The 10,305-nt window shown below is 37.1% G+C and overlaps 1 protein-coding gene across 5 annotated transcripts in view; it reads left to right on the top strand.

Moving 5' to 3' along the window:
* The window catches only part of PRCP (prolylcarboxypeptidase), a 61,178-nt gene extending 52,944 nt beyond the window's left edge, over nt 1-8,234 (top strand). For all 5 annotated transcript variants that reach the window (XM_019752556.3, XM_019752555.3, XM_074335691.2 and 2 more), the window contains one exon: nt 7,491-8,234. In XM_019752556.3, the coding sequence (XP_019608115.2) occupies nt 7,491-7,707 (217 nt within the window). In that variant the 3' untranslated portion in view covers nt 7,708-8,234. The remainder of the gene's footprint in view (nt 1-7,490) is intronic.
* The last annotated feature ends 2,071 nt before the right edge of the window (nt 8,235-10,305 follow it).

A 10,305-nucleotide genomic window follows, 5' to 3' on the forward strand; every position in this document is an offset into this window, starting at 1 on the left:
TACCAACCCAAAATAAAAGGTGAAACACTTTAATGGAAAACTTAAAGATTCTTTTTGTTTGATTTCCTTAAATTGTGTTCCTTGTTCTCAATAAGATTCTTCAACAGTATACTTTTCAGCTCAGGCTTATAAATGTGACAGTTTAACAAATAAATCTATTTAGGGTCTTTCAGGAAACTGTGCCAAACTAGGGGGTTTGAAAGCAGGGAAACATGAAAGGACTGAGAGGACTGAAAAAGATAAATACAAGCCTTGGGTCTCTGGGCTCATCTTTGTTCCTCAGAGGAGGAAGTACTTTGTTAATTTCTTGTTTTCCTTTAGGAGCTTATCTCCATGTGGTATTTATATAGATTCTCTAGCAGGCTGACACTTTAAGCTCGTACTGCCTTGCTTTGACCTTATAGAGCTGCAGTTCAGTACAGTCTTTAAATCCTAATATGAAGGTTTCAACATGAGTTTTGGTCAAATACATTGTCCTTTTTTATTATTATTATTATTATTGGATTCAACCGTTACAGATAAGTATTTTAGGTATTTGTCCTCATATTATTTTCCTCAGTCCTTTAAAATAACAATCATCATCATTATCATCATCACTGGGAGGGGTACAGATTTTGTGAGAAAAGTTTGGATAATAGAACTGAAGGCCATAGGTGGAAATTATAGCTGAGTGTTAAAAACTTTTAGTTCAGTGTTAAGACAGGACTTTCTAATAGAGCTGTGCAAAGGTAGAATGAGCTGTCTTAAATAAAATTACTCAAGCTCTTTGATGCTCAGTTTTCTCTTCTGTAAAATGAGGATAATAATACCACTCACCTCCTCAAGTTGTGATGCCTAAAAGAGTTAACCCAGTGAAGTACTTGGCCCTGAACTGGCAACTATATATGCTCAAAAACTATTTGTTGAATGAATAAATGGAAATACACTCTCTACCTTGCACTTGGCATTGAAGCCACAGGGAACTGTTTATTTGTCCATGAATGTCCTTTCCCTCCCCCCTTTCTCTCCTTTTCTTATAACTCAGGCATCCTCCAAGATACCTTCTCTGACTCCTCCCACGGGGTTAGGTTTCCCCCACCCCCTAGTGCCTGTGACTGTCACTAGCATTCTTTGTGCAGATTGTCTGTGTTTCAGTCTGCCCCGTGAGATTGTTGACTTCTTAATGACAGAGACTGTCGTAATCATCTCTGTGCCTCAAGCACCTGCTGCAGGGACTGGCACATAATGGATTCCTGATAAGGGAGTGTATTGATAAGGATATGAGGAGTGAAACACAGAGCTCAGGAAGGCTTCAGGGGCTTTGTGCAAGTTTAAAGGCAGGACTGTATGAAGACGCTGGCTTATCTTTCTGCAGTGGCAAGTCGACTTTTAAAAAGAAATCATTTCCCATATGCTGCTAGGTGTGAAAAAGCCAATGTAAAAAATTTTAAAGTTATTTTAAAAATTCAAAATTCTTTTGCTTTTCTGAAGAAAGCACATTCCCAAAATAAAGGAGACGCCTCAGGTGTCTCTGTTCTGTGTACTTAGTGACTCCCAGGTAGGAAACATTTCTGGTTGATGAGGAAGAAAATGTCCAAGAAACCAGGTAAAAATGTCTTTATATTCATGCTTCTCTCCTTAGGTTGCCTCACACAAATCCAAGCGTGACTGCTTCTCTGAGTGGAAAGTTCAATCTGTAATGGTTGAATTGGAGATTTGCCAGTTAAGAGCTTGGGCTTTGAAGTCAGAGAGACCTGGGTGCTGTCCTGTTTCTTCACCGAGTTAGCTGCGTGGCCTCAGGCAGATGGCCGATTTGTATGAGTTAGAAATAATGATTACTGAGCGGGGTTATTTCAGGGAGTAGAGAGACTATTATGGAAGTGAACACTATGGGGACAGAGATTTTGTCTGTTCACTGCAGAAATCACTGTGCCCAATCAGTGCCTAGCACATGGTAGGCACTTAGTAAACATTTGTTGAATGAATGAGAACTTAATAAATAGTAGCTATTAATAGTTCCATTTCAACAGTGATTTTGTTGGAAGGATTTTTACCCCCAAACCCAACTAGTAAGAAATTATCTTACCAATGGTCATTCTCAGTTATTTAAATATAAATTCAAAAGGGAATTCCTGAGAAGCTGGTTAATTTAGCATCATTTCTCAGGCAAATTAATTGTTGCTAGCAATTAAGTGATGCTCACTGTTGGGATTTTATCCAGGCATCTGCATTCTCCTGTGAAAGCCATTATTATGTTTGTTTTGTTTTGTTTTCATAAATTTCCTAGTGACTGGTTTAGCTTTCACTTGTCTAGGACCAAGAAATTCAAGTCCCTGTGCATCTTAGGTTTCTCAGCAACTCCAAACACTGTTGCTAAGTCACTAAGTTGATTCAGATGACCTTTTAAATCAAATGCAGTTTGCTTATTATGTGGCTGTTAGGATAGCTTTTTTGTTTTGCAAATAATGGAGTTTCCTATCTGGGTTGGTCCTGTCAAATTGGAATAATGATGAAGACAATTTGTTCACTTAAGAGAATCTAACCGCTTGTGTAGTTTACTTTAAAAATTTATCTGGTAGTTAAAAAGTAAAGATCCTATTTGTGAGTTTTCCCTTTTGTTTTTAATAAAACCAAAAAAGTACATTTTTAGAGTAACTATTTTTTCAATAATGATGTTATTAAGTTGCAATCGAATTACTTTTTTTTAAAAAGAAAAGTATGGTGAGAATTTGTGTTGGGAATTTAAACTTGCATTTCAAACACGCATATATTTAATGTACATGAATGCATATTTTCTCTTAATTTGTACATTAGAAAAGATTACATTAGCTTTTCTGAGTGAATTTCTAGCAGAAATGCTTTCACATCCCTTTTCATGATTCCTTTAGCTCTCAGAAATAACACTTCTCATGCTTACAGAATATAATAATAACTATAATAATACTGCACATTCATGTAGTATTTTATAGTTTATACCTTAATTCCATATGTATTATTTAACTTGTACCTTATATCTGTGAGGGAGGTGTATTATCTTTAAGAAATTTTGGTGGGGAGGTAATAATTGTGTGCTTTGAGGGTCAGAGAGGTAAGGTGACTTACCCAATGCCACGTGGCTAGTAAGGGTATGAAACTTAGATCTGCTGACTTAGTTCATTGTTCTTGCCACTTCTGTACACAGCTGAAGGTCAGTCTCTACATCTTTATATTAGTCGCTTATATCAACTCTTTTTTCTCATGTAAAGAGTACTGAAGTCATTTACATGTTCTGGAACTTGCATGTATGTATGTTTTTATAGATCTCTCTTAGGTAGGGCATGTGGTATAAGGCCAAAGATAAACTAGACATTTACATTCCCTTTTTACTCAGTAAATATTTTCATGACTCTTACCCTGTGCTATAGTAATAGACAAAACAGACAAAAGTCCCTGCCCTTGGGGAGTTCTTGTTTGAGAAATAGATAATAAACAGATAGCACCTAAAAATATATTAGGAGATAAGTGCTAAGGAGGAAAAAATAAACCTGGGCTATCTATGAAATGTCGGGTGATGACGGGAGGTGTGAAATTTTCAATAAGAGTGGTTAAGAAGACCGCACCAAGGGGTGACTTTTGGAAAATGATCTCTAGCTATGAGTTTGGTGGGGTCAGAACACTCCAAACAGAGGAGTAAGCAAGAACAAAGGCCTTGAGAGGTAAATGTCCCCCCCACATGTTCTCCTCCGGGTACAGTAAGGAGGTGAGTGTGGCGGGAGTAGAGTTAATGAGGGAGAGAGTAGCAGGAGTTGAAATCAGAGAGGCAGCAGAGAGCTCAGATCATGTAGATAGAAACTTGTAGAACCTAATAAGGACTTTAGTTTTTACTCTGAATAAGGTGGGAAAACTTGGAGAGTTCTGAGCAGAGGAGTGACATAATTTGATTCAGGTTTTAATAGAATCAAAGTGCCTTGTATGGAGAGCAGGGAGACAAGAGTAGGAGCAGGAAGGTCAGTAAAAGTCTACGCAGGCTAGAGATAGTGGTGACTTGGACCAGAGAGGTGTCAGTGGATATGATGAGAGGTGTTCAAATTCTGGTTATATTTGAATATATAACTGACAGAATTTGTTGACAAACTGAATGAGACAGAAAGAGGAGATTAAAGAGTGACACGAAACTTTCTGGCCTGAGCAACTAGAACAATAGCGTTGCTATTAACAGAGATTGGGAAGATAGAGGGAGGGGCAGGTTGGGAGTTGAGGAGAAGCAAGAGCTCTCTTTTAGACCTGGTAAGTTTGAGAAGTTTTGTAAAAAAATGTAAAGTAGACAGTTGACTTTGGTTCTGAAGTTTAGGGGAAAGGTCCTGGCTAGAGACATTATTTGATAGTCATCTGTATAGATTATACTTGTATGTTAAGTTTTTTAATGATTATGCAAATTATGGGAATAATCTCATATATCTGATACTGTGACCTTGAAGATTTGTTATTTCAGGCTTTGTGACAATATCAACAAAATAGAATGTGCATTAACAAATGTCAGAATATACATAAAAGTGTTCTATAAATGATTTCAAGTGATATGTAGATGAAGATATGCCATGCCAGGGTAAAGTGATCTAATACTCGCCATGGGTCAAGCACTTAAATTTCAGTCCCTGTTTTATCCTGAGGAATCCAAGTTTCCGTGAGATTAGGAAGCTGAGAAGGAGACCTGGGACTAGAACCCAGGTATGTCTGACCCCAAAGCTCTTCCTACTCTGCACCATACAATTCAGGAGGGTATGTGCTGTTGGTTTCCAGCAACAATCACTTGTCCGTGAAATACAATGTAGTATAAAATCGAGCATTGGGCTAGCGTTATAAGACCTGAGTTTGTATCACAGATTTGCTATTTCTAGCTGAATGATTGGGGCAAGCCTTTTAACTTCTCTGGACATTAGTTTTTTTTCCATCTTTTTTATAAATAAAATTCTTTTAGAATTGTAATTAAACCTACCTCACAGGATTATTATAATATAATGATCAACTGTAAAAGGCTTTGTAAACTCTAAACCAATCTATGCATGTGTGGAGTTAATAGTACCAGGGAACAATTCAATTGGCAATAGCATCAAGAATAAAGGACTCAGGAATAAGCTTCACAGAAGAAGTTACAAAACATTGTTGGGAAAAATTAAAGATCTAAACAAATGGAAAAACGTCTTATGTACTTCTGGAAGAGGTAGCATTGTTAACATGTCAATACTCCACAAATTGATCTACAGGTTCAGTGCAATCCCAATGAAAACCCAGCTGGCTTTTTTACAGAAATTGACAAGCTCATCTTAAAATTTATGTAGCCAAAATAGTCCTGAAAAAGAAGAACAAATTTGAAGAACTCATACTTCCTGGTTTCAAATTCATACTTCGTAGTTTCAAACTTATAATGCTTCCGTAATCAATACAGTGCAATACTGGCATACAGATAGATATATACATCAGTGGAAGAGAATTGACAGTCCAGCTCAACCTTTACATGTATGGTCCATTGATTTTCAGACAAGAGTGCCAAGATACTTCACTGGAGAAATAATAGTTTTTTTAAAGAAATGATGCTGGGAAACGATATTCACTTGAAAAAGAATGAAGTTGGATCCCTATTTCATACCATACAAAAAAAAACTAACTCAAAATGGATCAAATGATTTAATTGATAATTTTAAAATGGGAAAGGATCTGAATAGACATTTTTTTCAAAGACACTGTGAAATATCCAATCAGCACATGAAAAAATGCTCAATACCATCAGTCATTTGGGAAATGCAAATCAGAACCACAGTAAGGTTCATTTGACATCCACATGGAATGGTTAAAATCAGGAGATGGGGAATATGGTGAAAAAAGTGAAGGGGAATATAGTCAATAATATTGTGATAAATTTTGATGGTGACAGATGTTTACTAGAAAGAGTGGAGTATCACATTGTAAGGTATAAAAATGTTGAATGACTATGTTAATCACCTGAAAGTAATATAACTAATGTAACATTGTATACCAATTATGCTTAATTTTTTTTTTTTTAAGTGAAAAAAAAAAAAGAGGTAAGTGTTGGCGAGGATATAGAGAAATTGGAACCCTCATATGTTGCTAGTGGGAAATGTAAAATGGTGCAGCCACTTTGGGAAACAGTTTGGCCGTTCATCAAAAGGTTACATCACCATATATACCAGAAATTTCATTTTTAGGTATATACCCAAGAGAAATGAAAACATGCATCCATGCAAAAACTTGTATACAAATGTTCATAGGAGCAATATTCATAATAGCCAAAAATGGAAACAACACAAATGTACATCTGCTGAATGGATAAATATAATGTGGCACATTCATACAATAGAATTTTATTTGGCAATAAAATGAATAATATACTGATATGTGTTACAATATGGATGAAACCTGAAAACATTATGCCAATGTGAAAGAAGCCAATAAAAAAAGACTACCTATTGTATGATTGCATTTATGTGAAATGTCCAGAATAGGCAAACCTGTAGAGACAGAAAGTAGATTAATGGTTGCCTGTGGCTGAGAGTGAGGAAATCTGGGATAAGGGAATGGGGATTATTAACTGCCAATGAGTATGGATTTCTTTCTTGGGTGATGAAAATGTTTAAAATTGTGGTGATGGTTGCAAAACTGTAAATACACTAAAAGTTATTGGATTGTACATTTCAAATAGGTGAATTTTGTGGTAGGTAAATTATATCTCAACAAAGCTGTTAAGTATTAGGGATGCTGTCTGTGGTTCTAATGGATTCTTATTCAGCTAAATAGCCTATATCGGTGAGTGATCCTGTTTACATCATTCTGAAGGGTGTTGTATGAACCAGCCAAGACTGGTAACCTAATAGCGTTTCCTTAGCTTTAAAACCTGATGTAAAGTGGGGATCTTTGAGTAATGACCAAATTTCCTGGTTCAGTTTCAGAGGAATTTTTTCAATTTCAGAGGAATTTTTTCAGTTGTACCACCCTATTTCCCAAAGTACTGTATTACAAGGGAAGTATTATTTAAAAAAAGGTTTTTTCTTTGTTTGTTTGTTTTTAAAGAGCTAAGAGATAATTAGCATTTCGAAAATGGAAGGTTTTCTCTATCACTTTGGTAGTTAAGTCCTGGGAAAGAAAGCAGCATTAATTGAGGGGCTCCTAAGCGCCTGACGCCTGTGCTTACCAAACACATCCACATATGCCGTCTGGTTTGACCCTTACAACAGCCTCATGGGGTAGGCCTGTGTTCTCTGTTTCCTAAATTCCAAGTCCTGATACCATCTGGAGTGATACATGGGGCACCACTTTTACTCTTCTCTCTGGTCCTATTTCTTGCACTTGGTTATGAAGCACCTTTCTATATGACAGATTAGATCCTCAGATCAAATCCCCCAGGTTATAAATTTGTAATTTTAGATGTTATATTTATAAAAGAGGTTTCTCCTATCTGACCTGCGTGTAGATATGAAAAACTGACAATGTTATTTTTTCTTCTCTCCCTCACTTAGCAATGGTGACCTAGACCCCTGGTCCGGAGGTGGAGTAACCAAGGACATTACGGACACCTTGGTTGCCATCACTATCCCCGACGGGGCCCATCATCTGGATCTCCGAGCCAACAATGCCTTTGATCCCAAGACTGTGCTATTCGCCCGCTCCTTGGAAGTTAAATACATGAAGCAGTGGATCATAGATTTCTATGCCAGCCTGAGAGGGAAGCACTGAGCAATTTTGGACCATTTTCAGTTTCTTCTTTTGTGTTCAGTCCACCCACATTCCCATTCACCTTGCTTTTCTACATATAATTACTTTCCCTTGTGTATCATTAGGTTTGGTGGGGCAAAGGTTGAGCTAGATAGAAGAGGGTGATGATGACAGCAGCCATCCCACACCCAGGCCCTCACCATCTTTGTGCCACTCTCAGGAAGTGTCTCTTCATGACAGCTTTCCCGCACTATCAGTGGCCTCCTAATGAGCAGAGTTCCTGACTGCCTTTCACAAGAGGGAGAGTCAATTCCTTTGTTTCTCTGCAAGCAGGGATTTCTCTTGGTTTTGAGACTGAAGTCTTTTTGGCCCATTTCTCATTCCTCACCCTTGCCCTCCCAAAAGGAAAAGCAGAAGACAGATAAAAATTATGTAATTGGGGCTGGTAAAAAGGATGTACGATGCCAATCCAGGAAATAGCCATTTCTTTTGTACTTGGTTTAATGTCTTTGAACTGTGCCGTAAATAAAGAATAAGGCTGGACCTTATACCTGTGTGTTGCTTCTGAAGCTCACTCCAGCTGATGTGTGCACGGGGGTTGGCTGTTTTTGGAAAGTCCTTTAATTTTCTCTCCTCCACTTGGTAGCTTCTCTTAGTTCTGGGATACTTGCCACTGTGATACTGCCAGTAAGAAATCTGGCCTTTTTCTGCTCCGTTTCTCTTTGTTTCTAAGGTCAGTTTTCTGGTAATTTGGGTACATTTTGCCAGTTTAGGAAAATGACTGTGTTTTGCTTTTCCTTTTATATCAGAGCAAGCTTTTATATGCTATGGTCACTGATGATACTTTAGTAAGAAGCCTTTAAAAACTGTTGAATCAACTATTCAGACGGTGGAATGTAGTTATGTTTAGCATTTTGTGTTTTTTAATTTTGTTTTCTGGTGGTGGTTGCTGCTGTCATTAAAACCAGAAGTGTCAGGACACCAAGAGGCAGGTGCATGAGAACTTTTCTGTATGGCTTCCAAAAGACAAGCTGACTAATTCATGCGGGCAGCATATTTGACATTAATAAATGGCCGAGCCGGTCCTATTTCCAAAGGGTTGCCTTTCAAGCAGTTCTTACACTGAAACCTTTCTTCAGAAGAGCTTTTCTAGGATAACAAATAGGGTTGGATCAAAACCTTTCAGGGGCACAGAGAGAGACTAACAGTTTCTACTCTGTTAAAAGATTTCTTCCCCCTTATTTCTTTTCATTTTCTCTCAAAAAATTTTTTTATTCGCCCTGCGTTGGGAACATTTTCTGCTTTTTAAAAACTGTACCTTGATCTCGATCATTCTAAAGCACTCATTTTTTTCTTTTTAAGTACAGATATAAAGTTAATTCTTGGATGAGAGAGTGAAATATTTCCCTTATTTCCTATGGCATCTGGGAGATACAGAAAAATCTTTGTCTGGTTTCAGAAGGCTTCAGCTCTCATTGTAATGAGTTGTCCATCAAAGCATTTGGGCACTATTTTCATTTCAGCATCAGAGAAAAGTCTGCTAGGGTGGGAATTTAAGGGTCAAAACAATACTAGTTTTTATTCTTTGTCAACTAAGAAGTTATATAATGCAGGGTGTATGGGTTTAATAGAGGATATTAATATTTGTTTTAAGATACTATTGATTTTTAAATATTTTCCTTGAAACCTTTTTACTTGTTTAAAATCTTTAAGATACTTTAGAACTTCATTTGGTGTTAGTTCTTGGATGAGTTGCAATTTTGTGAAGAGAAAAATTGCCAAAAAATGACTTTTTTGTAAGTATAATTTTATCCTATGTACATGTTTTTTAATGTGCATTTCATGACAGACAACAATCTTAACTAAAGTTAGCCTGATTATAATATGCTGACATTTAATTTTAAATTGCAAAAGAATTGGAACATCAAATAAACATTGTTTAAAGCATCCCTCTATTAAATGATGCTTTTGAAAGACTGTGATAGAGAGACAGAGAATTGGGGTGGGTTTTATTTTCTGTTTTTGTTACTTTACATGGAGTCAATGGATAGAACTAAAGAAAATTAGGGAGCTTAAGAGTTCTTGAGTCGAGATTATCCAGAGGAGTCAATACCTAGCCTAGCATATTAGACAGGGAAGGCTCCTCAGGTATCTAGCCCAGCCCATCATTTGTAGGTGGTAGCATCGCCGCACAGAGAGAAAGGACTTGCATAAAGCCTCACAGCTCATTTTTGGAAGAACCAGACCTTGAATCCTGGTTTATTTGTTGTTTTCATTTTATTGGTGTAGCTTAATCTTTGGATTCAAGAAACAAAACCTCACGAAACCCATTTAAGCAAAAGAGGGAATTTATTGAAGCTATAGGAATAGCTCCAAGACTCGGGTAACTAGGAATCGTTGAGAGAATGGAACTGGGGTCTGGAAAGTCATTAAAAGTCAAGACTGCTATTTCTCTTTTTCACAAATTGACCAGCAATTACCAGTTGTCAGCCTGTAGGTCAGATTTGTTCCTCGGATGTTTATAGTTTGGCTAGCAGGCTAGAGTGTGCTTGTGCATAAGATTACCTGAAGGGCTGGTGAAAACATTGTTTGCTGAGCCCCACCCAAGCATTTGTAATA

The sequence above is a fragment of the Rhinolophus sinicus genome, chromosome 14 (assembly GCF_057876585.1).
Source record: "Rhinolophus sinicus isolate RSI-liver-muscle chromosome 14, RSI-T2T, whole genome shotgun sequence".
In the NCBI taxonomy this organism is placed as follows: domain Eukaryota; kingdom Metazoa; phylum Chordata; class Mammalia; order Chiroptera; family Rhinolophidae; genus Rhinolophus; species Rhinolophus sinicus.